The sequence below is a fragment of the Rhinopithecus bieti genome, unplaced genomic scaffold (assembly GCF_001698545.2).
Source record: "Rhinopithecus bieti isolate Rb0 unplaced genomic scaffold, ASM169854v2 scaffold_17861, whole genome shotgun sequence".
NCBI classification, from domain to species: domain Eukaryota; kingdom Metazoa; phylum Chordata; class Mammalia; order Primates; family Cercopithecidae; genus Rhinopithecus; species Rhinopithecus bieti.
In genome coordinates, this window is record NW_016809830.1 from 3,464,302 (window position 1) to 3,488,867 (window position 24,566).

At 41.5% G+C, this 24,566-nt stretch overlaps 1 protein-coding gene and 1 pseudogene across 1 annotated transcript in view; both read right to left on the reverse strand.

Annotated features, from left to right (window-relative positions):
- MALT1 (MALT1 paracaspase) overlaps positions 1–24,566 on the reverse strand; it is an 88,485-nt gene that overhangs the window by 56,820 nt on the left and 7,099 nt on the right. Inside the window, 3 exon segments of the mRNA XM_017890505.1 lie at positions 1,422–1,572; positions 5,763–5,884; positions 21,174–21,340. Coding sequence (XP_017745994.1) covers positions 1,422–1,572; positions 5,763–5,884; positions 21,174–21,340 — 440 coding nt within the window.
- LOC108541033 (39S ribosomal protein L37, mitochondrial-like) lies at positions 10,025–12,389 on the reverse strand (annotated as a pseudogene).

The window sequence follows — 24,566 nt, forward strand, 5'->3', positions numbered from 1 at the left end:
TGTAAGAATATTAAATGTTATTGACGGAAATATATCTGTCTCTGCTTTGTTAAACAGAATTCACCCTGGTTCTTCATTCTGTCAATAAACACCTACCGAGTGCTATTGGTTATTAAGTGTTTGGTTTTACGAAAGATTATTAAGAACCAGACTTTCCCTTCAGGAGTTCCGTTAAATAGGGAGACAAGCCTGACAATATAAACAATCAAAATATAGAAATATGTTCAAAAGATTAATTTTTGGGAGAAAGAGGTGGTAGCAAGAAAGTCTTCCTGCTTTCTATTGCAACAGATAATCTTTTCTGATAGTTGTGTAAGTAATCTGGAGTCAGGGGCTCTCTCTTATGCTTAGTTTAAAACAGCTTTAACACCAAAGCCCAAGGCTGTGCCTCATGAGGGTGGTCACTGAACTGCATAACTGATGAGCGACTACTACCTGCCAGGCTTTGTTCTAAGAACTAGAAAGAGAAAAGAAAACTCCTTATCCCTATACTGCTCAGACAGCTAGCTAACAAATAATTTCAAAAGCAATGCAATGAGTTCTATAATAGAGGTAAAATCAGAATGCCAAGGGAGTAGAGGGAGCCGAGGCTTGAAAGAGTCATAAGAGTATGCCAGGCAGAAAAGGTATTCAAGATGGAAGGAAGAACTGATGCAAAGATGTGGAGTGTGAATATGCAAGGCATTTTCGAGACAATGGAAGCAGCAGGGAGAAACTAAGTTGAGTATAGGTGCCGTGTGTGAGAGCAGAGTAATGGACCATGAAGGAAGGCAAACTTGAAGAGGTCCATGGCAGAGACCAGACAAAGGCCTGTCTATGTCTATGTCATCCTAAGGTATCTGCACACACGTATACGTGTGTGTGTGTGCGCGTACACGCACACCGCACACACACAGAGAAAGACAAATTAGGCCGGGCATGTTGGCTCATACCTGTAATCCCAGCACTTTGGGAGGCCGAGGCAGGTGGATCACCTGAGGTCAGGAGTTTGAGACCAGCCTGGCCAACATGGTGAAACCCCACTTCTACTAAAAATACAAAAATTACCTGGGTGTGATAGCACGTGCCCGTAATCCCAGCTACTCCGGAGGCTGAGGGAGGAGGAATCACATGAACCTGGAAGGCAGAGGTTGCAGTGAGCTGAGATCAGATGGCACCACTGCACTCTAGCCTGGGCAACAAAGTAAGACTTTGTCTTAAAAAACAAACAAACAAACAAACAAACAAAACCAATAACTAAATTAAAAAAAAAAGACAAAGCACACGGATCAAATCTTAACAATGGTTGACATTATAATGAAGTACCTATTGAAATTTTGCTATGATTTTTGATACTTTAAAATTATTTAAAAGTAAACATTTAAAATAAAATAAAATATGGGAAATCCCCATGCTAACATTCAGTTTCTTTCATTACTTACTCTGGAAGCTCTCTGGGACATCGCAAACATCCAGCTGTGACCACTGGCTGAATTCAAAGGTGAAATTGTTATTAACTCGACAGACATAAAAGCCTGCATCTTTTACATGCACTGCATTAAAAATAAGCTCTGATGTATTTCCATTTGGAATCTGTGAAAGAATCAATAAGAGGATAGAAGTGGATGACTCATCAAAAACACACCTTATAAAATATGCTGTACAAAATCTATGATTTCAGTATGGAGCTTTGAAAGTGCAACATTTTCCCCCCAAGTTCTAAAACATTTCTGAGTTAAAACAGTAACACTTTGAGTTATTTAGGACTCAAGTATTAAAATTCAGTCTTTCACAAATCCATTAACTAGAGAGTTAAGCTGGTCCCAAATATCTTCCAAAGGCTCACTAACTATTTGCTCTGTCATTTAAGAGATCAATCACTGAGTTCTGAAAGAATCTACAACTGCAACATTTACGAGTTTAGCAGCCATACAAACACCACGGTGGCATAGAGAAAACACAGAGAATTAGGCTTGGCTATTGTTTTCAGCTCTAACCACATTAGCTGGGAAGACATTGGCAAGTTATTTGACCTTGAGACCCCACCTTCTGATCTGCAAAATTCTGTAAGAGGATAAACTCCTCAACCAAACAATATCCAATCTCCTTCAAGGTCTAGACAAAGAAGGGTTATGGAAAGCGTATCAGTCAGACAGTGAGAGGGGGTGGCCATCCACAGGCCCCACCTCCAACAGTAACGTTTCTTTTATTAATGCTTTTTCTGCTTCCAGCAATTGATCAGCTACACCCAACTTTGGCACATTGCCAAGGGGCTAACTCAAGTGCCTCATTACAATGACTCCCTTGCAAAGAACAGGTTAATATGACGATTTAAAATCTGAAATAGTCCCAAATTCAAGACTCTTTCAGCACCTCCATGATGCTCACTGGAACATTTCAGATTTGAGATGCTGAACTTTTAAGTACACAATGCAAATATTTCAGCACCTAAAAAAAATCCAAAATCTGAAATACTTCTGGTCCCAAGCATTTCAGACAAGGGATATTCAACCTGTACTTTAACAAGCTCACCTCCTCCCTCTCCAAACCCCAAGTAACTGAACTCTACTTTCTCCCCTTTCAGTACCTACACCAAAGCAAGAGTATTTTGCTGAGAATGTGACAACTGGGACAACAGGCTGCACTTTGAACTGCCTGACAATCCTACTATATGGTCCTAAGTGTGTTCTCCTTCTAGACTATTGATGTATACTCTCTCCTCAAACCTCCTGTAATCCTAGTTCTCTCAGGCACTGACTTCAGATAGAAATTATCTCCTTTTTCTGCCAACAAATCACAAACCTATCCATGTCTGTACCTATTTATAACTCCTCTGTTCCCTCCTGTTACAATGCAAGATGCATCTTCTGAACAAAGCTACTTGGGCTGAAGATCTGCGGAGACCCACTCAGAACCCCAGAGATGGTACGAAGATTATATTAAACTGAAGACATCTGGGATTCAACAGATGGAGATAGAAGTCTTCTCAGGCTTCCTTTATCTGACCCAAAGCAAAAAGTTCTGGGAAATGAGGCTGCCATAAATTCCCTATTGGGGCAACTTTTACTCCCCTTGGTAGACCAAGAGTAAAACTACCATAAATCTCTCTTTGGGGACTTTATGGTCACAATGAAGGGAGATACCATCGGTGCCTGAATGAACAAACATTACCACAAACTTTGCTATCTTCCCTTGTTCTTCTCCCCTTTGTCTTTCCTGAACAAACCCATCCATTATGCTCACAGGGCCCCTGCCTTTCCCTACTAAATTAGTTACATAACCAGTTAGCAAGCTACTCCTTCTGAAAGCTCTAGCATGCACACAAATAAGCTTTTTCTCCATTAATCTGTCTTCTGTCAGTTAATTTTCCAATCTTCAACACCTCAGTACATAACACATCTCAGAGGCTCATATGGAAAGCCTAGGGGTCATCCTTGATTTCTCTTCCTTCTCCCTATACTCTATATCTAATCTGTCAGCTTAGTTGACTGTTTCTAAAATACACACTGAATTATGCACTGTGAGCCACCTTCTCTGCTCCACACTACTGCTACTTCCAGTCAAGCACAGATATTAGACAACTGCTCATCTTGCTGTTCTCTGCTTCCTTTAAGCAGCAAGTTCATGTTTTAAAAGCATGAATCCTGGTTGGGCACAGTAGCTCACGTCTGTAATCCTAGCACTTTGGGAGGCCGAGGCAGGCGGATCAAGAGATCAGGAGATCGAGACCATCCTGGCCAACATGGTGAAACCCTGTCTCTACTAAAATACAAAAAATTAGCTGGGCGTGGTGATGCACGCCTGTAGTCCCAGCTACTCAGAAGGCTGAGGCATGGGAATCACTTGAACTGGGGAGGCAGAGGTTGCAGTGAGCCAAGATCGTGCCACTGCACTCCAGCATGGCGACAGAGCAAGCCTCCATCTCAAACAAACACACAAAAAACAAAAAACATGAATCCTACCATGTTACTTCCCTTGCTTAAAACCTTTAGTAGCTTCTCACATTATGTTGCCACTCTGTTGATTTTCCTCATAGCTCTTAACTCACAGGAATTAACAGTGCTTGCTCTGTCCCCACTGGTGTGTAAGCTCTTTGAGGGAAGAGACCTTCTGTTCACTGCTGTATCATCAAGCCTAGAACATGGCCTGGCACAAAACAGGTGCTCAACAAGCACTTGTTAAGTAAACATCTCCTACAATACACCTATGATCATAAGAGTGGTTTCACAAAACTTGACTTGTTAAGAGTTTTAAAATCCATTACAACTCTTTAACTCTAAGATGCATTTTCCATCCCCTGTATTTCTACCTTTCTCCAATCAGGACATAGTTTACAAATGATACACTTAATGTAGTAGGTTTTTTCCACTATTTCTCCTCAAAGGGCATTTATTAAAATGAAAGTAACTTTGCAATTGAGAAAATATGATTAAAAAAATACCCTTAGGTACCATCTTTCAAAAGCCTAGGCATGTAAAACATCCTGTCTACTTAATTCTCACAACCTCTGATAATAGGAATTCACATGGCTAATAATGGCAGTCAGGGTTCCAACACAGACCTATCTAGTGCCAAAGCTACATGCAATCTTTTTACTACATTCCACAGTTGCTCTGTCTTACCGCTGTGTAACAGACAGAAATAAAAGATTGTATAAAACCACAGAATTCTCTTACAGTATGAGGCAATCCAATTAAAGGAAAAGTCATTCTCAGAACAGCTTTTATTTAGTTTCAGATTTGCAAAGGGAGACATGGCATCAAGTTTGGAAGAAAGGTGAATTACTGGGACTAACAGAGTGAAAAGAATATGGACTTTCTGGGCACTGTGGAAGTGGGAGCAGAGTAGAGAGGGATGAAGGAATGGAAGAGAAAAGCCCACAGAAGTGGGACACAATGCAGGCAGCCAGACCACTGAGAAACTCCCAGTGCAGGATGGCTCAAGGAACTCTGAAGAAAAAAGAATTCTAAGATGTGATTCTAAGATCTGCAGGGATCCAATCATTTCACAAAAGGAATAAATGGCCCATTCTGCCAATCTGAATTTTACTTCAGATTTTACTAAATCTTCTCATACAGATAAAACAGTGATGTGGAATTCTTTTTTTTTTTCTTTCTTCATTTTATTTTTTATTTTTTATTTTTATTTTATTTATTTATTTTTTTAAATTATACTTTAAGTTCTAGGGTACATGTGCATAACGTGCAGGTTTGTTACATATGTATACTTATGCCATGTTGGTGTGCTGCACCCATCAACTCGTCAGCACCCATCAATTCATCATTTATATCATGTATAACTCCCCAATGTAATCCCTCCCTCCTCCCCCCTCCCCATGATAGGCCCCAGTGTGTGATTTTCCCCTTCCCGAGTCCAAGTGATCTGGAATTCTTAAAAAGAATAGCACATTAACTTTCCATATAGCCTTGAAAATCTTCTAAAGATTTTGGTTGGAACATAATCTGTTGTAAAGAGTTTTGTATATACAAGAATGTACTGGTGATGCTTTATACTTGCTAACACTGTTGCCCTAAGTAATCCCTATTTTCCACAATTTTTAGAGTAGAGAACTATTTCATTATTGTTTACAATGTTTCTATACAACAATTCTGGAACTGTCTTACCAAAATAATGATTATTGACTACTTCATAATAACCTAGCAATGTCTGTCAGACTTTTACCAAACTGTTAAAACTACATTTAGGACAATAATGTTAATTAATTCTCTATCATTCTCTCTCCTTATAACAGAAGAATTAAAAGGTATGTTTTTAAAAATTACCTCTTTATTCATTTTGAACCACTGATATTGAACAAAAGGATGTCCAGTTGCCCGGCAACACAGTTTCACAAACTGTCCAGCCAAGACTGCCTTTGATTCTGGGTTTATAGTAATCTTTATTCCTAAAGAAAAAAAAAAAAAATAAAGTCACAAAAGAGGGATTTTCCTTGTTTATACATCTGAAACCAAAACTGAAACATTTTAGAAATAACCTGCATATTTATCTTTCTCATAAATCACTCATTCACATCGCCTTCTCAATCAATTTACACTTCGTGAGTTGCAGGCTTTGTAAAATCAGAGGAAAGAAACTTATTTGCAGAAGACTTTGATCTATTGTACTTCCCCATGACTGGGTGGGGGAGAAAATTATTTACCATATTTCTTCAATTTTTAGAAGCTTTTCCCCCCGTATTCTAACACTTCTGAAATCAGGATGCACCTTGTAACAGATGCCTGTCAGGCAGAGCCATAGGGTAGTTCTCAGTGTCAGCTCATGGAAATGTTTGGTCACAAATGCTCATATAGCTGCCACTTCAGTTGAGTTACATGCACTGCTAGGAACTCAAGTGTTAAGTTGCAATGTCTGCTATGGTCTGAATGTATGCCTCCAAATTCATGAGCTGGAAACTGAATCCCCAGTGTAACAATGTTGGGAGATAGAGCCTAGCGGGAGGCCCTACCCTCACGAATGAATTAATGACACTGTGATAAGGGCGTTTGCAGGAGTGGGTTCTCTCTCTTTTCTGCCATGTGAGGACAAATTGTTCTTCCCTGCTTGCCCTTCTGCCTTGTGCCGTGTGAGGACACAGCAAGAAAGCCTTCATCAGAAGCTGATTCTTTGATCATGGACTTCCCGGGCTCTGTAACTGTGCAAAATAAATGTCTGTTCTTTAAAAACTACCCAGACTGTGGTACTCTACTATGGAAGCATGCAATGGACAAAGACAACACCATTGAAAATGTCTTCAAATTACTGCATTATTATTTAGCATTGAAAAGAAAACGATTTTGGAAGAGAAGGACACAGGAACAGAGCAGTGGGATATATATTTGATATACCCGTGACACAAACATTCCTCATTTGAGGAATAACTGCCAACATCGAAGCTTGGAAGACTTTTGACAGGAATTTGGAAGAAAATCCTAGTCAATAATGGAACACCCCCACTCCTTCTCTTGCCTCGCTCTCACTCACTCACCCCAGGGAAGCACATGACTATGGCAGGAGGCCATTCAGGTAGCCCTGCAGACAGGCCCAAGTGGTAAGAGTATTAGTCCATTTTCACGCTGCTGATAAAGGCATATCCACAACTGGGCAATTTACAAAAGAAAGAAGTTTAATAGACGTACAGTTCTACGTGACTAGGGAGGACTCACAATCATGGTGGAAGGTGAAAGGCATGTCTCACGCGGCGGCAGACGAGAAAACAAAGTTTGTGCAGGGAAACTCCCCCTTATAAAACCATCAGATCTCATGAGACTTATTCACTATCACAAGAACAGCAGGGAAAGACCTGCCCCCATGATTCCATTACCTCCCACTGAATCCCTCCCACAACACATGGGAATTCAAGATGAGATTTGGGTGGGAATATAGGCAAACCATATCACTGTGGAAAGAAACAGACCTCCTGCCACAGCCAGTGAGGAAATGAGGTCTCCTGACAACACCTGTGAGCGAGCCATCTGAGAAGAGGATCCTCCAACCCTGGGGAAACCTTCGGACGACTGCAGACCTGGCTCAGAGTCTGACTGCTGCCTCATGAGAGACCCTCAGCCAGGACTGCCCGGCTAAGCCACTCCTGGACTGCTATCCTCAGAAACTGTGTGAGATAATACACCGTTGTTGTTTTTCATTTCTGACTTGGGGGTAACTGATTATGCAGCAAGAGATAACTGACATAAAAGAAACCAACGTAGAAAAGTTTACATTTGCAAAAGTTTTAATAAATAAAACTGGGTTAGCTGGCTTTTAGAAAGGAAAGAAAAATTAGAACTTATAAAACTTAATTTCCTGCACCTACTTTTATTTTCTTTGCTTGTCTATACGGAATGTGACCTCATAACAGTGTCTTTTTCTTCTACCACCCACCAATGCAAAGAAACAAAACAAGACTACCAGTAAAAAGGAAACAGTGTAAATAACAGTAATCTTAATACCTCAAAGGTGCTAAACTTTCTAGGAAAAAAAAAATGTTCACGAAAGTCATAGCACAAAGATACTAAATAAAACCAAAATTAAAAACGAGTAAATACTTATTGTATACCTAGCACATTAGAGGGTCTCGAGAAACCCTAGAAAATCTTTAGTAAATATAGTAGAGCCTCTCAGAATTTTAAACTCTTGCCAAGGGAGGACATTGATTCACTAATCCTTTATGTAGAGGCCAAGTTAGTACAGGATAGAAGTTCAAAATCTTTCTGAAATCTGTGATACATGTTGGTAGGAAAGGTGGAAAATGGGATAAGCACTCTTGCTGAAGCCAGCAAATTTATAACACTGTATTTGAATGTCCCCATATTTACCATTCATCTGCCAGGAGAGTTTTACATCACAACTTTGAAATACAAAGATTCTAATTTCCCAAGTTTCGATGTGACAGAAAAAAAGTTGCAACAATGACAAAAGAGAATAAGTAATAAACCTAAAAAATATAGGAGTTTTGGCTACCCTACCTTTAAATTTGAATGTCCTATAGCCACTACAAATTTCATATACCCAAATCCCTTCTGACACAAAATCTACTCCTCTGCCAGTCCCCACAGTTTCCCCATCTCAAAGATGGTAAACCAGTCTTACAGTCTACCACCATCCATCCAGTTATTTAGGACAAAAACTTTGCAGTTTTTAGCATCATTCTTAAGGGCCCTAGGATTTTCAGAATAGTAAATGAGCACTGGCTTCAACTTTAAAGTTGTCAGCTGCATTAGCCCCTAACAAGAGAGTCAGCCAGGCACTGACTTCTCTCTAGCTATCAAAGTTCTAGATGGCATCTTCTTCCAACAGAAGGCAGTTTCATCTATGCTGAAAAATCTGTTTATTATAGCCATTTTCTTTAAAGAGCTGGATCTTTTTTTGCTTTTTTGAGACAAGGTCTCACTGTCACCTAGGCTGGAGTGTAGTGGCATGATCTCGCTCACTGCAACCTCTGCCTTCCAGGTGTAAGCAATTCTCCCACCTCAGCCTCCTGAGTGGCTGGGACCACAGGGAGGTACCACCGTGCCTGGCTAATTTTTTGTATTTTTGCGAAGACGGGGTTTCACCATGTTGCCCAGGCTGGTATTGAACTCCTAAGCTCAAGCAATCCTCCTGACTTGGCCTCCCAGAGTGCTGGTACTACAGATACCATGATCAATTGTGAGCCACCATGCCTGGCATTAGCTAGGTCTTCTGGATGACTTGCTGCAGCTTCTCCACCAGTACCTGCTGCTTCACTTTGCACTTTTATGTTACGGAGACAGCTTATTTCCTTAAACCTCATGAACCAACTTTTCTTCCGCAGCTTCCTCATCTCTCTCAGCCTTCACAGAAATGAGGAGAGTTAGGGCCTCACTCTGGATTAGGCTTTGGTTTAGGGGCATGCTGTGGCTGGTTTGATCTATCCAGACTACTACAACTTTCTCCATCTCAGCAATAAGGATGTTTTGCCTTCTTATCATTCGTGTGTTCACTGAAGTAGCATTTTTAGTTACCTTCAAGAACTTTTCTTTTGCATTCGCAGCTTGGTTAACGGGCACAAGAGGCCTAGCTTTCAGCCTATCTCAGCTTTTGATATGCTTTCCTCATTAACTATAAATCAATTCTAGCTTTTGATGTGAAGTGAGAGACATGTGACTCTTCCTTTCACCTGAACACTTAGAGATCAATGTAGGGTTATTAATCAGCCGAACTTCAATATTGTTGTGTCTCAGGGAATAGGGAGGCCCAAAGAGGGAGGGGGGAGATGGGAGAGGAAGAGGGACAGGGAGGGAGAGGGAGAGGAAGAAAGAGAGAGCACGCGAGAGAGGGGAATGGCCAGTTGGCGGAGCAGTCGGAATACACGTGACATTTATCAATTAAGCTCACCTTCTTATAGGGGCATAATTTGTGGCACCCCAAAACAATTATAGTTTTTTTTTTTTTTTCTTTGCAATGCAAGGGCTCTTTATTGTCAGTGAGACCACCAGGCTAGATGAGCACTGAGGCTCCAGGGGGACTCCAGACCCTCTTCAGTGGGAGAAGGCAAAGGCGGGTTTCAGGCCTCAGAATGGTCCTTGGCTCACACAACACCATGTAAATACAGAGCTAAAAACTTCCTGGATGTCTTCTACTGGAAACCAGTCAGTCCAACACATTCCACAACCACCTTTTTTTTTTTTTTTTGAGACAGAGTCTCGCTCTGTCACCCAGACTGGAATGTAGTGGCGCGATCTTGGCTCACTGCAACCTCTGCCTCCCAGGTTCAAGCAATTCTCCTGCCTCAGTCTCCTGAGTAGCTGGGATTACAGGCACGTGTCACCACAACTGGCTAATTTTTTTTTTTTTTTTTTACTAGAGATGGGGTTTTACTGTTAGCCAGGCTGGTTTCAATCTCCTGACCTTATGATCCACCTGCCTCAGCCTCCTAAAGTGCTGGGATTACAGGCGGGAGCCACTGGGCCCGGCCCCACCTTCTTTTTGATCACTGGGAGACACCAAAAATGCTGAGAGTAGCTGGTATGATTCCATCCAGACCAAACTCTTGCCACACTTGTTAGAGGCCAGGTCTGTGGTGTTCAACTGTAATACCAGGAAATGGAATGCACGTCTGTCTGTGCATATACTCTGCACAACCACGGACTGCTCCAAGATCTTGGTGTCGTTCCCACAGAGGAGCTGGGCCTGAGCCAGGGCAATGCCAAAAGCAAACAGGATCATCTTGGCCCACAGCTGATCTGGTTGAAGGCTATGTGGTTGTAAACTGGCTTTCTCCAGGAAGTACAGGATATGGAGATAGGGGTAAGGACAGCCCTCCCAGAATCCTGTGCCATCTTTCACATCATAAACATTGCATTCCTGAAGATCAGTGGGCGGGGGGGGCGGGGGTTGGTGATAGAAGGTCTCAAGAACATAATTTTTAGTAGCTTCAACCTCTTCTCTGGAGGAGATGAGGGGGACAGAGGATCCTTGGCACTCAGCGGGCTCCACTACAACCATGACCCTGAAGAAGAGACTCAATTCCAGGTGGTGGATAACGTGGAGTTTTGGGCACAAATTTGCCTGGCCAGAGAAGGATGCCTGAGAATCTGAGACTTACACAACTGTATCAGACTGTCTACAATGACCGGACAGCAGGCCTCTCTCCTGAGGATGTCCTCAGTACAGTGCCAGAGACAGGCATGAGAGATCAAATTCAGAAGACACTCATCTTGGTTCTCTATGTGGTTCCCTGTATCATCAACAAGGCTAAGTACTTTCTCAGGAAGGCGTTCTATTAACTTGGCCTTGGTAACCCAGAGGGCCTGTTTGACACCCCTGAGAAGGAGGCAACGCTGGTGAAATTAGCACGCCTCATCTTTGTATAGTGGCTGCTTGTGAATGGAGCTTGAGCAGAACTTTGGGGGCTTCGAGTCAGGGTCCCAGGGTCATGAACAGGGGGTGAGCAGAACTTTGGGTGTTTCTAGCCAGGGTCCCAGGGCAGGAAGATCAGTGGTGGCAGCCCGGGCATGAAGTACATCTTTCCCACGGACGGACGGATGGGCTCCAGTCCAGGGATCTCGTACACTCCATCCAGGGGAGAAGGCTCTGGCTTCCACATGGAGTGCATGCCCCACTTACAGGGGCCCCACTCCACGTCTCGGAGTTGAGTGTCCAAGGTTGAGCTGCCTGGAGCTAGCCAGTGCCTGCCTAGCAGTCCCCAATGCCAACACCATACTGATCTGGTCTTCTTAAGACTGCCACCTGGATGCCACCATCTTTCCACGCACCAACAATCACAGTAGTAACATCAAAGATCACCGATCACAGATCACCATGACAGATATAATGAAAAAGTTCGAAATACTGTAAGAATTACCAAAGTGTGACACAGAGATACGAAGTAAGTACATGCTGTTGGAAAAATGGCACTGACAGTTGCTAGATACAGGGTTGCCACAAGCTGTCGACTTGTAAAAAACGAAGTATCTGCAAAGTGCAATAAAGTGAAGCATAATAAAACAAAGTGTGCCTGTACTTAGAATAAAAAATCCAAATTCCTTACCAGGGCTACAAAGTCCTCCACGAATTGCTCCCTCCTTTGGCCCCTCCCGCTCTCCTCCAGGCTCACCAAGCTCCAGCCGTACTGGGCCTCCTTCCTTCCACAAGCCAAGCTCTTTTCTGCCTTCCACTTACCAGTCCTCTGCTGGGTTCCCCCCGACAAGCTCCGCTCTGCCATCCCCTACAACCGCCACCCCACTGGCTTCCACTATTCTGTTTCATGGCAGGCCCTTTCCTCATCATCCAGGTTTCTTACTAAATTATCACCAGCTTCTCTGGGAAATGTCTCTAAATTAGGTACCTTCCCACCCCCACAGTTATCTATTACATTCACCCAGTTCAGTGTCCTTCACTTTCTAAAATCCCTGTTTCTTACTGTTCGTCTTAGGTACTAAAATAGAAGCTCCATGAGAGCAAGGACCTTGATGGTCTTAGTCACCAGTTCATTCAGCAACTAGAATTGTGCCCAGCATATGGCAGTGCAGTGGGTGTTAGTGGGTGTTCAACATGTGTTTGTTGAATATACATAATAATACTAGAAATTACTACAGCACCAAGTTACTGCTTTACATGTACCAGGCATTTTTATCACTAACCTTTGAAATAACCACACAAGGTAGATACTACTTACAACTATGTTACAATAAAAATAAGGTACATAATTTGCAGAAGGTCACCCAGATTACCTGGGCTAAATTAAACTGAGACCTTTTTTTTTTTACATTGTAAAATGGCAGAACCAGGACGCAAACCTAGGTTTTCCTGCCTTTTAAAGGTTTTAAACCCTTATGCTTTGCTTTCTCAGTGATTCTGATTCTTTTTTTTTGTTTTTTTGAGATAGGGTCTTGCTCTGTCACCCAGGCTGGAGTGCAGTGGCATGATCAGGGTTCATTGCAGCCTCAACCTCCTGGGCTCAAGCTATCCTCCCACCTCAGCCCCCCAGTAGCTGGGTCTAAGGGTGTGTATCACCATGCCTGGCTACTTTTTGCATTTTTTGTAGAGGCAGGGTTTGGCCATGTTGCCCAGCTCGTCTTGAACTCCTAGGCTCAAGCAATCCACCCCATTTCAGCCTCCCAAAGCACTGGGATTATTGGAGTGAACCACCATGCCTGGCCTCTTGGTGATTCTCAATGTATCTCCCATGGTAATCCGCTTTCTGCCACAGTGAGCCTATCTTTCTGAGAAAGTGTATCACACAAAGAGCAATCCCACACCAGGACACTGCTCATGAATATATACCATGGCAAATATTCTCTGCCACTCTACAAGGAGATAAGAGACAAGAATGATGGAAAGTGTTTTTCCTCTTGAGTATTTTACAAAGAAGTAGGTGACTACTGGAAAGGGACCACATGGCCAGGTTCTAAAAGTTATCCTTCCTTTGTGTGGGACACAAGACTAAGTGATTTTTAAAATTAGTACTATTTTAATTTTTTTGTAGAAACAGGGTCTCACTACATTGTCCAGGTTGGCCTCATATGTTGCCCAGAACTCCTGGCCTCAAGAGATCCACCTACCTTAGCCTCCCAAAGTGTTGGGATTACAGGTGTGAGCCACCATGCTGGGCCAAGACAAAGTGGCTTTTAATGTACATCTAAATTCACAGTTTATAAGCCTGTCCTGCACCAACAACTTTATTAATAAGCAAGTGTGTGTGTGTGTATAAAATATATATACAATTTATTGCTTCAAAGACTGAGAATTGAAAGGCAAAATGTGATTTGGAAACCACCCCTGGTGAATAGTCAAGAAAATTAGTTGCAATACCTCCCATGTTTTAACCACACAAATTTCCTTCCTCCCACAAAGCCTTGTGCGACAGGGACCCATGGTCAACCCTTAGCCACCCCAATGCAGCACCCACTAGTGAGAAGGTGCTGAACAAAGGTAAAAAAAGAATATGGTATAGTGCTATGTAGGCTGTATGAAGGCACACAAATGAAAGTTCTATTTTAAACGGTGAACACACAGCTTCCTGGCAAACAAGCATATTTTTCAGATAACATCTACAAAGAAGTCAGAGAAGTTACTTGATTTCCTGTAACCCTGGGAGAATGTGACTAGGTACGATGGAACCAAGGATCGTGCTTTCAACTACACACACATATGCTGATAAACAAGTACATGCTACTAAGCAATAAAACAAAAATTTAAAACCCTGCTGGAATAAGAAAGACAAAGTAGGATAATTTTTGACAAAAGGACACATCATAGCTTCCCTTGAAGTTATTGTCTCTCACAACACATTTAAATGTTGATGCAGTTTATCAATAAATACTTTTTCCAGAAACAGATCTATTCCATATACTGAAGTTCATCTACTTTCAGAGGCCATGAAACAAAAAAAAAAAAAGATTTTCATCAACTTCCATCTAAAACTCATCCTCAAAGTTACTCTGCAATCTTCTATGCTATCACAGAAGAGTATCTACATGCCCCACAGGGTGCCCAGATAAATATTCCTCTTCCTCTAACAATTTCCCCCACTGTATAACCAAAGTAGGTCCATGTGTGTCCCTCCCACGGCATTATACAAAGTATGTCTACATGTTTCTCTTACATGTCAACTGAAATTTGTATAGATTGTAGCTAAACCTAGTCTCCCACATCACATGCCTTATCCTGTTACATTGCCTGAGACTCCCCTCAACACTCCACACCCAGAAAGATATTCCTTCACGCCTTGTTCACCAGCCCTTTCTCTCCCTCTACTTCTTCCTTATATTCATGCCCATCCATACCATCTTTTTCTCTCTTCACTTCTTGATATTTTTCTTTGAGGAATAATTGCCAATTTCCTGATGTTCACGAAATAAGAAAAGTCCCTTACAAACAAGATCCAGTCTCTGAGCACTTTTGAAGTTGGCAAGAAGAAAAAAATTGAAGTCCATGGGTCAAAGAGGCAACTGAGGTAATAATACAAAACTAAGTTTCTTAATTCAGAAATTTCCTAGCATAATGGAAATGGCATGGAGTTCAGGTCAGGGTCAGCAGACCTGGTTTTTAATCCCATCTTTGTTAACAACTGTGACTTTGGCCAAATGATAACTTTTGGAAATCTCATTTTCCATATAAACGTTTGTTGGTTAAAATTTAAATGTTCACAATAGTATTGTTCCGTCGCTTCACAGAACTGTCAAGATAAAATGTGAAGTAAAGGCATTTTAGAAACTAAAGAATAATGGCCGGGCGCGGTGGCTCAAGCCTGTAATCCCAGCACTTTGGGAGGCCGAGACGGGCGGATCACGAGGTCAGGAGATCGAGACCATCCTGGCTAACATGGTGAAACCCCGTCTCTACTAAAAAAAAAAAAATACAAAAAACTAGCCGGGCGAGGTGGCAGGCGCCTGTGGTCCCAGCTGCTCGGGAGGCTGAGGCAGGAGAATGGCGTAAAACCCGGGAGGCGGAGCTTGCAGGGAGCTGAGATCCGGCCACTGCACTCCAGCCCGGGCGACAGAGCGAGACTCCGTCTCAATAAAAAAAAAAAAAAAAAGAAACTAAAGAATAATATTAAACAATCTTTGCACTTATTTTAGAAATAAAAAATAAAAATTAATAGCCAAAACATAACAATGCATGTGTTACAACGGATCTAAGAAAAAATGATACGAAATAAAAAGAGTAGAGGCAAACGGAAAAGATGCTACTGAAAAGATGGCACATGACCCTGCCACAGACATCTCATAGGTACCCTCAGTGAGGCACCTTTCATATGAAGAGTGATATAAAACAGCAATATTGCAACACTTGAGCTGAAAAGCAACTTGGGATTCATCTTAATGAGACCCACATCAAGAATGTTCTCTCGGCCGGGCGCGGTGGCTCAAGCCTGTAATCCCAGCACTTTGGGAGGCCGAGACGGGCGGATCATGAGGTCAGGAGATCGAGACCATCCTGGCTAACACAGTGAAACCCCGTCTCTACTAAAAAATACAAAAAACTAGCCGGGCGAGGTGGCGGGCGCCTGTAGTCCTAGCTACTCGGGAGGCTGAGGCAGGAGAATGGCGTAAACCCGGGAGGCGGAGCTTGCAGTGAGCCGAGATCCGGCCACTGCACTCCAGCCTGGGCAACAGAGCGAGACTCCGTCTCAAAAAAAAAAAAAAAAAAAAAAGAATGTTCTCTCTGAACAGCTCCCATTGTTCAGCCTCTGGTCTGCCCATTCCAGGTTAAGGGCATCACTTCTCCAGGCAACCATTTCGTGGTGTACGTAACTAGGACTGATGAAGCCTATAATTCTACACTCACAATGTTTTCACTTAAAACAAAAGAAACAAATAGGCTGGGTGTGGTGGCTCACGCCTGCAATCCCAGCACTTTGGGAGGCCAAGGTGGACGGATTACCTGAGGTCAGGAGTTTGAGACCAGCCTGGCCAACAAGGTGAAACCTCATCGCTACTAAAAATACAAAAATTAGCCAGGTGTGGTGGCGCGCATTTGTAATCCCAGCTACTCAGGAGGCTGTGGCAGAAGAATCACTTGAACCTGGGAGACGAGGTTGCAGTGAGCCAAGATCACACCATTGCACTCCAGCCTGGGTGACAGAGTGAGACTCAAAAAGCAAGCAAGCAAACAACAACAACAAAAGAAACAAAAGCACCTTGAACTACACATCTAAGTCTATCTGCATTTGCCAATAACACAAATGTCAATATTGGTTGCTTTGGAATCAGTCTTTGAAACTTAAATAAGATCTAAAAAAAAAATCATTACAGACCTTTGGTTCAAAACCATTTCAACACATTCATTTAACCCCCTTCTCCAGTTCCCACTGAGATGAGCAAAGGAATAAAAGTAGGGAAACAATTTACTAGCACTGGAAAATGGGATGAACACCATCCACACATAAAAACTAGAAGCGATTTCTCTATCATATAATTCAAGTAAGAGCAGACTGAGGAGCAAGAGAGAAAGCAACAGAGAGTAAACCTCGATCCTCTGAGGCTCCTTCAGAAAATAGATAAAATTACAATTCCAGAGGGAGTTTACACTCAGACTTCATGCTGAGTGGCTGCTGAAGCTGGCTCCTCATCACAGAAACTGTTCTACTTAGAGATGCATGGATACTGCCCTAGCTATTTCTGGGCACCAAAACAAATCCAGAAAAGAAACTTGGTCAGTTTCTCAAAAGACAGAGAAACTCCACATGATAGTTACCTCTCAGAGCTACCTCTGACTGTAGTTGGAACCATCACTTGGAACAGACTATGGCAACCTAAGACTATAGTTTCTCATTTAATCAAAAGAAATCTAAAGTTTCCCCTTCTCCCTGCATTTAGACCTCAAAGGCCAGTTCACAGGACAGCCCAAACCAGGCTTCTCTCTGTAAGGACCGAGAAAAATCATCAGACTTCCTGCGGAATAAGAAGTAATGTCCTTCTATGAAATAGTATTAATGCAAAAAAGAGAAAACATTAGTATATTTCTATTTTGTATTTTCACTAAGACTCAAGAATATAGCAAAGAGGGAAAACTGGAGATCATATAAACTTACCATATATATATTTTTTACAACTGTCTTGGATATGATCTTTTACATGTTTGTCTCCCCTACTAAACTATGACCTATCAGCAGGTGGAAACTATTGCTTTATTCATCTCTGAACTCACAGTGCCTAGCATAATGCCTAGCACAGCAAAGGCACTGCAATACAGCAAACTTCACTGAATGCATGAGGCAAACCACCAATTAAGTTGATTCTATCAGAGCTTATCTTCTTAATATAATTACAGTAGCTTTTATTCTCAATATCTTTATTAAAATATTAAAATTCTTCTCTATAATTCTTATATTTCTTTATTCTACTATGTATAAATAGAATAAGTCGGCTGGGTGCAGTGGCTCACGCCTGTAATCCCAGCACTTTGGGAGGCCGAGGCGGGTGGATCACCTGAGGTCGGAAGTTCGAGACCAGCCTGATCAACATGGAGAAACCCCATCTCTACTAAGAATACAAAATTAGCCGAGCGTGGTGGCATATGCCTGTAATCCCAGCTACTCGGGAGGCTGAGGCAGGAGAATTGCTTGAACCCAGGAGGCGGAGGTTGCGGTGAGCCAAAATCACGCCACTGCACTCCAGCCTGGGCAAGAAGAGTGAAAATCCATCTCAAAAAAAAAAAAAGACTAAAGCTTAGATTATTCATACTAGATGCAGATAGTAAGCTAACAAATTAATTACTTCTTCCTAAAATTACTGAGCTTTATTAGATCCCAAAATATTTGCTGTTAAATCAACAACTAACATTCAAGCAACAACCAATTCCTAAGGATATTATATGGCTAACATGACAGAAAACCTCACAGAAAAAGTGCACAAGTGGTAACATAGAAACAGGGTGGTGGCTCCTGCCTGTAACCCCAGCACTCTGGGAGGCCAGGGCAGGTGGATTGCTTGAGCCCAGGAGTTCAAGACCAGCCTGGGCAACATGGCGAAACTCCATATCTACCAAAAATAAAAAAAATTAGCTGGGTGGTGTGTGCTTGTAGTCCCAGCTACTCAGGAGGCTGAGGTGGGAGGATTGCTTGAGCCTCAGGAGGTAGAGGCTGCAGTGAGCCGAGATCATATCACTGCATTCCAGCCTGGGAGACAGAGCAAGACATTTCTCACAAAAAACTTAAAAAACAAAACAAATAATATTTCCTTACAGCTCATAAATGGACTGAAGAGAAAATTAAAACAAAAGAGAAAAGAAACTGCTTTTCTTTTCCTATTCTCTCCTTAAATGCAAAAAAGCCCTATAAGATAATCTTGAGAAAGCCTGTAAGCCAAATATCAGGATAATCTGCACTGGGGAACATTGATAGAAAAGTGCTAATCCTATTTGGAAAAAACCACAATGAGCAAAATGGATTTTCAAAGGAAGATTACTAATATTTATTAGGGTGGCACTTTATTAGTTGCTGGCCTGTCAAAAATAAAAATACAGTGTTATTTTAAAAATTCAGGCAAATTATTATACCTAAATAAATATACGACTCAATTTCAGTCAAGCCTGGTTTCACATATGGGAACCTTAAAAAAATTCCAAAACCCTAGATCTCAGGCCAGTGATCACAACACAAATCAAAAGAGATACGAGGCCCCTGTCATTGTATAGATGAAATTCAACACAGCATCATCTCATGTAGCTCCTATAACTCCGCGAGGTAGAGAATACTTATGTTCATTTTATAGCCTTGGCAAACAATGGTTAGGGTAATTAAGCACAATTATTGAAAAAGAGAATGAAATACATGTTATATTTACTTCCCAGAAAGGTTTTCTAAGCTTTCAGAGGCCCTAGTATTCCATAAAGTATGAGAACTTACTAAAGTAAGTAAAAGCAGACTTTACTAAGTATGAGACTTATACTAAGTATGAGAACTCGGACTTTACCAGCATGAAACCTAGACTAGTAGATTTCAAATGTCACAACTCCTGGGTGCTGCTTCAGGTACCAGCAATATAATAATTAGTAAATACCACTTTAGGAAGTCTACTGTTTCTATCAGTAATGGGCCAGGTTTAAAAAAGAAAGTTTACTATTTGGTGCCAGTCAATGGCTGCATTTGGGAGGGTGGCATTAGCAGCTACTTATTCCCACCCCAGCCCTGTTGGTACGAAGAGGCGCTGGGAAACAGAAGGCAAGCATCCAATACAGTGTGTATCACATTCATAGGGCATTTATCAGAGGCCTATTTCACCACCTACAGCGGGCCTTGTAAAGCAGGGATGACTGGGAGTCCAAGTCTCCTTATTTATAATCCAGGGCCCTTTCCATTTGCAGTAAACTACAAATAGAAAACTAGTTACCTCCCCAGTATCTGCTGCTTCCTTTTTCCTTCTAATAGTTCCAGTTTTGTTTGGTGATCCATGTGGTTCCAGGAAAGCTGACTCAACCCAACTCCCCTCCCGGCTTCAAGCCAGGGAGTCAGCACATTCCATCTCCTTGGCACAGTGACAGGTTTAGAGTTAGGCACGTGACCAAAGCTAGTTAACCAGATGAACTCTCTGGGTTTTGCTGGGACAAGAATGAAGAGCCCAGAAACAGCCAGCAAACATCTTGGGTTATGTGGAAAGTCAGTCATGGAAGGAAGCCAATGCCAAGAAAGGAAGAGCAAAGACAAAAACCAACCAACTCCTTGAGAACAGGATTGTTCCTTGATTCTCTTGAAGCCAAACCAGCTCTACGCTTTTCAATTAGAAGGAGAAATGTATTCTCTTTATTAGGTCTATTTGAGTTGGGGTTTCTGGTACATGTAACTGACAGCATAGCACTATACCATGTGTTCCTAATTCCCTATCCCACAACTAACAATAAAAAAGTAACTTTAACTTAAAAATACATCATAACCAAGCTGGTTATATAATGAAATGGTATATATCAAAACCACGTAAAATGGAGTGCATCAGGTCCTTTGTCCACTGCCCTTCCAAGCTCAACCAGCCTCTCTGCTTCCGGTGGGACAAATAATGGCCACTGGACCCCTGGGTAAGGAAGGAGGCCTGCAGTGCTGCCACAACCAGGCAACTTCGATGGCATGTCCCTCCTGCCTCCCACCACTGCTGCAGACCAACTCTATCTGCAGCTGAGAAGAGAGGAGCTGAATGGAGAAGATGGACTGTTTCCTAAGCCTCACCTGATGTGGGAAGTGCAAAGCCTCACCCAATATTGGTAATTCAGGAAAAACTCATAAGGTTATAAGGTTGAGTTATATGTGGTTTTGATGTATACCATTTCAACATTCAAAAGCCTCACTGCAGCAAAAAAAACTTAAACATCTGTCATACTTGCTTTACCTCATCTATACAGATATATAGGATTAAATATATGTTCATTTTTTTGGCTGCACTATTCCAATGCACATTATAGGAATCTTCTCCCTAAATACTTTAAAATGCATCTCCTTTTAAAAAAAAAAGGACATTCTCCTATAGCATCATTATCATATGATAATTACTTAATATGTCAAATATGTAGTTATATTCAGATTTTCCAACTATCTCAAAATGTCTCATGTAGCTGGTTTCTTCAACCACAACCCAACCAATATTCATGTGCTGCATTTGCTTTTTATGTGTTCTTTAGCTTGGGAAAGCAAACAAGGCACTACACATTTACATTTTCCAAAAATACTTAACACCATTCACCTGGTCAAAAAGAGATATTTTCTTCTAAGTTTGGCTCCATGAACTCCTAAGAACCAAACCTACCTGGGGGGCTGAGAAGCTGAAGAACTTCAGTGTGCTCCATAGCCTGCAGGAAATCACTCAATTCTGTGACTGTGCAACCTTTTTCACCCATTAACTTCAGCAGACACAGGCTGGGGCTTCCTTCAGGCTCCAGTACCTTAAGAGAACACTGCTCCAGGTCTAGGCAACTGAAAGCAACAGAAAGAATTCAAGTCAACAGCTTTCTTCCACATGCTACATCTGCTATACCTCTGGACCACCGTGGTGCTGTACAGAATAAATCACAAGTGAGTGGGTGGGTGGTGACAAACTTTCACATAATGACTGCAAGTATCCTTTCCTCCTCTTTCACCATGGCGAATCCCTCTTTATTCCCTTCTCCCACTCAGCTCCCATGATTATTAAATCAGGAGAATGAGAAACCCAGAAACAGGATGTGAGAGAAATTGAGCCTTGATACTTAAAGGTTTTTTGCCTTTAATTTAGGAATGGGGAATAGCAAGGCCAGAAAAATTTCCTTACTCCTTCTTCAAAGATGGTGAAATACAAAGTGGCCCCAAATGAAGCCCCAGTAGGCTACATTTTGCTGCCTCCTGAGTGAAAGAAATATGCACTCATTCCATTAGGGAGCCAAAACATCTTAAATCATAGAACATGCATGTATACAAACGGTGTTGGTAGTGCTCTGAAAGGAAGAGAGGCTAATGTCTCGAAAATGACACTAGACAGAACAATCAATGTGACAAGGTTAGCAATGAAAAAATATTTAAAATATCCTTAATTACTAGTTTAAATACAGTAGGGCATGCATATCAAATGAAATACTGTTAGTTCAGTACAAAAAACTGAGCCTGAGGTAAAGGCATAGGTCTTCAAGACATACTGAAAAATGAATTAACATAAACAACTGTATATTTTACACTATTTGCATTAACAAGGTAGTACGTCTATGTGTATATTCATACAAAAAAAGGAAGATACAGAACAGTGTTTGCTATTACCAAGATCATTTGTGTGTGTTCTTATACATGGAGAGTAAACTTTGAAAAGGTATCTAAGAAACTCATAGCCATGGTTGCCTCAGAGAGGGTAAGACAGTAGAGCTCATGGCTGGATGATCTACTTTTCACTATAACCCCTTTTGTATGGTTGTTTTTTTATGTGCATTTATTTTTTGATAGTTTTTTTTTTTTTTAATAGAGATGGTGTCTTGCTATGTCGCCGAGGCTGGTTTCGAATTCCTCGGCTCCAGCGAAAATCCCGCCTCTGCCTCCCAAAGTGCTGGAGCCACCACTCCTGGCTCTTTTGATAATTTTTAAAAAGTATATTTAGAAAGAGAACCAGTACTATTGACATTCAAAGTACTTAGGCTGGGCATGGTGGCGCACACCTGTAATCCCAGCACTTTGGGAGGCCGAGGCAGGCGGATCTCATCAAGCCAGGAGTTTGAGACCAGCCTGGTCAACATGGTGAAATCCCGTCTCTACTGAAAATACAAAAGTTAGCTGGTGTGTGGTGACGCACGCCTGTAGTCCCAGCTACTCAGGAGGCACAAGAATCGCTTGAATCCAGGAGGCGGAGATTGCAGTGAGCTGAGATTATGCCAATGCACTCCAGCTTGGGCAACAGATCAAGACTCTCTTAAAAAAAAAAAGAAAAAAGAAACCATAGTACTTCTAAGTACCTAGAAATATCCCACTGCAGGGACCATGGCCTGTGGGCCAAATGTGTTCAGCTACCTGATTTCCGTAAATAAAGTTTTATTGGCGCACAGCTACACTCATTCATTCACATATTTACAAATGTCTATGGCAGCTCTCCTGATATAACAGCAGAGCTGAATACCTGGCTGCAAAGCCAAAAATATTTACCATTGGGTTCTCTACGGAAATAGTTTGCTAACTCTTTCTTTAAAGAGTGTCTTATTGTCCTTTTGTTAAAACTATTCTTTTTAAAATGCCAGTATTTAACATACATATACAATTTCCTTTTCCATGTTATTGTGTGCAGTAGTGGTATACGAGATTAGAAAGACAGGTTAAGATCAGATCACAGAAGGCCAGGAAGAATGGAACAATGATATGAATTGTAATCATTTTATAGAAGGGGAAAATACAAGTACGAAACATTCAAGGGGAGACAAAAGAAATCAAGTAAAAACCAAGCAATCAACGACACAAAAACTTTCCCAAAGAAACATAACCAACAACAGCCAACCAAAGTGTTTAGATAATCTGCGTGATATACTGTAAAATTCATACCTCATCCATCTTTGCAGATCCTGCTCCTTTTCCTGCCAATTTCAATTACAGTCCCATATTAACTCTAGCTTCTCTATAAGGTCCTCCTAGACCACATCAGTCCATCAAACACACTTTATAGACAGTCTTCTAACTGCACTAATTTTATAGACAACTGTTTTTCTAAATGGCCAGTGAGTATATACTTTAGATATTCTGGGCCATAAAGTCTCTATCACACATTCTTCTTTGTTGTTTTTTGTTTTGTTTTACAATTCGTAAAACACAAAAACCAGTCTTAAATCATGGGTTATATGAAACAAGTAGCAGCCTGGATTTGGGCCTTAGGCAGTCATGTGCAGACTTGTTTCATGTTTTATCTCCATAATTTAACCTCAGAACTGTGAGCTTTTCTTCATGAGCATGAAGAAAAGCTTCTTTATCCAACTAGATTATAGTAAACTCCTTGAAACAGAAACCCCAGCATATTAAACAGACATGTGTGTATATACACACACACAGACATAAAATCCCTCAATACCTAAAATTCTGTCTTGTCCATATTAATTATGTATGCATAAATGAAAGATTACTGAATGAATCTCAATCATAACTGTCAAGGCTGAAAGCCTGAATAGATGCAAGGGGTGAAACATAATAGTGCCGGGGTGTGACAGAATCAAGGTTAGCAAGCTATTTTATTGCTTGAAATATTAATCTTCATTCATTTTGAGTAGTCTTATTAAGATGCTACCATACCATTTATACTGTCATCCAAGATTTATAATTCAACGATGTTGATTTCATATGGAAAAAATGTATATGATCAAATTAATTTCATTAGTAACATTACCTCATAGAGTTGTTAGAATTAAATAACTAATCCATGTAAGAAGTGTTTAACACAGTGCTTGACAGGTAACAGACATTCAATAAAGGTTAGTTCTTACTATGCAATAAGAATATGGGGATATTAAAAGAATATTAAAGCTAATTTCTTTTTTTTTTTTTTTTGAGACGGAGTCTCGCTCTGTCGCCCAGGCTGGAGTGCAGTGGCCGGATCTCAGCTCACTGCAAGCTCCGCCTCCCGGGTTCACGCCATTCTCCTGCCTCAGCCTCCCGAGTAGCTGGGACTACAGGCGCCCCCCACCTCGCCCGGCTAGTTTTTTGTATT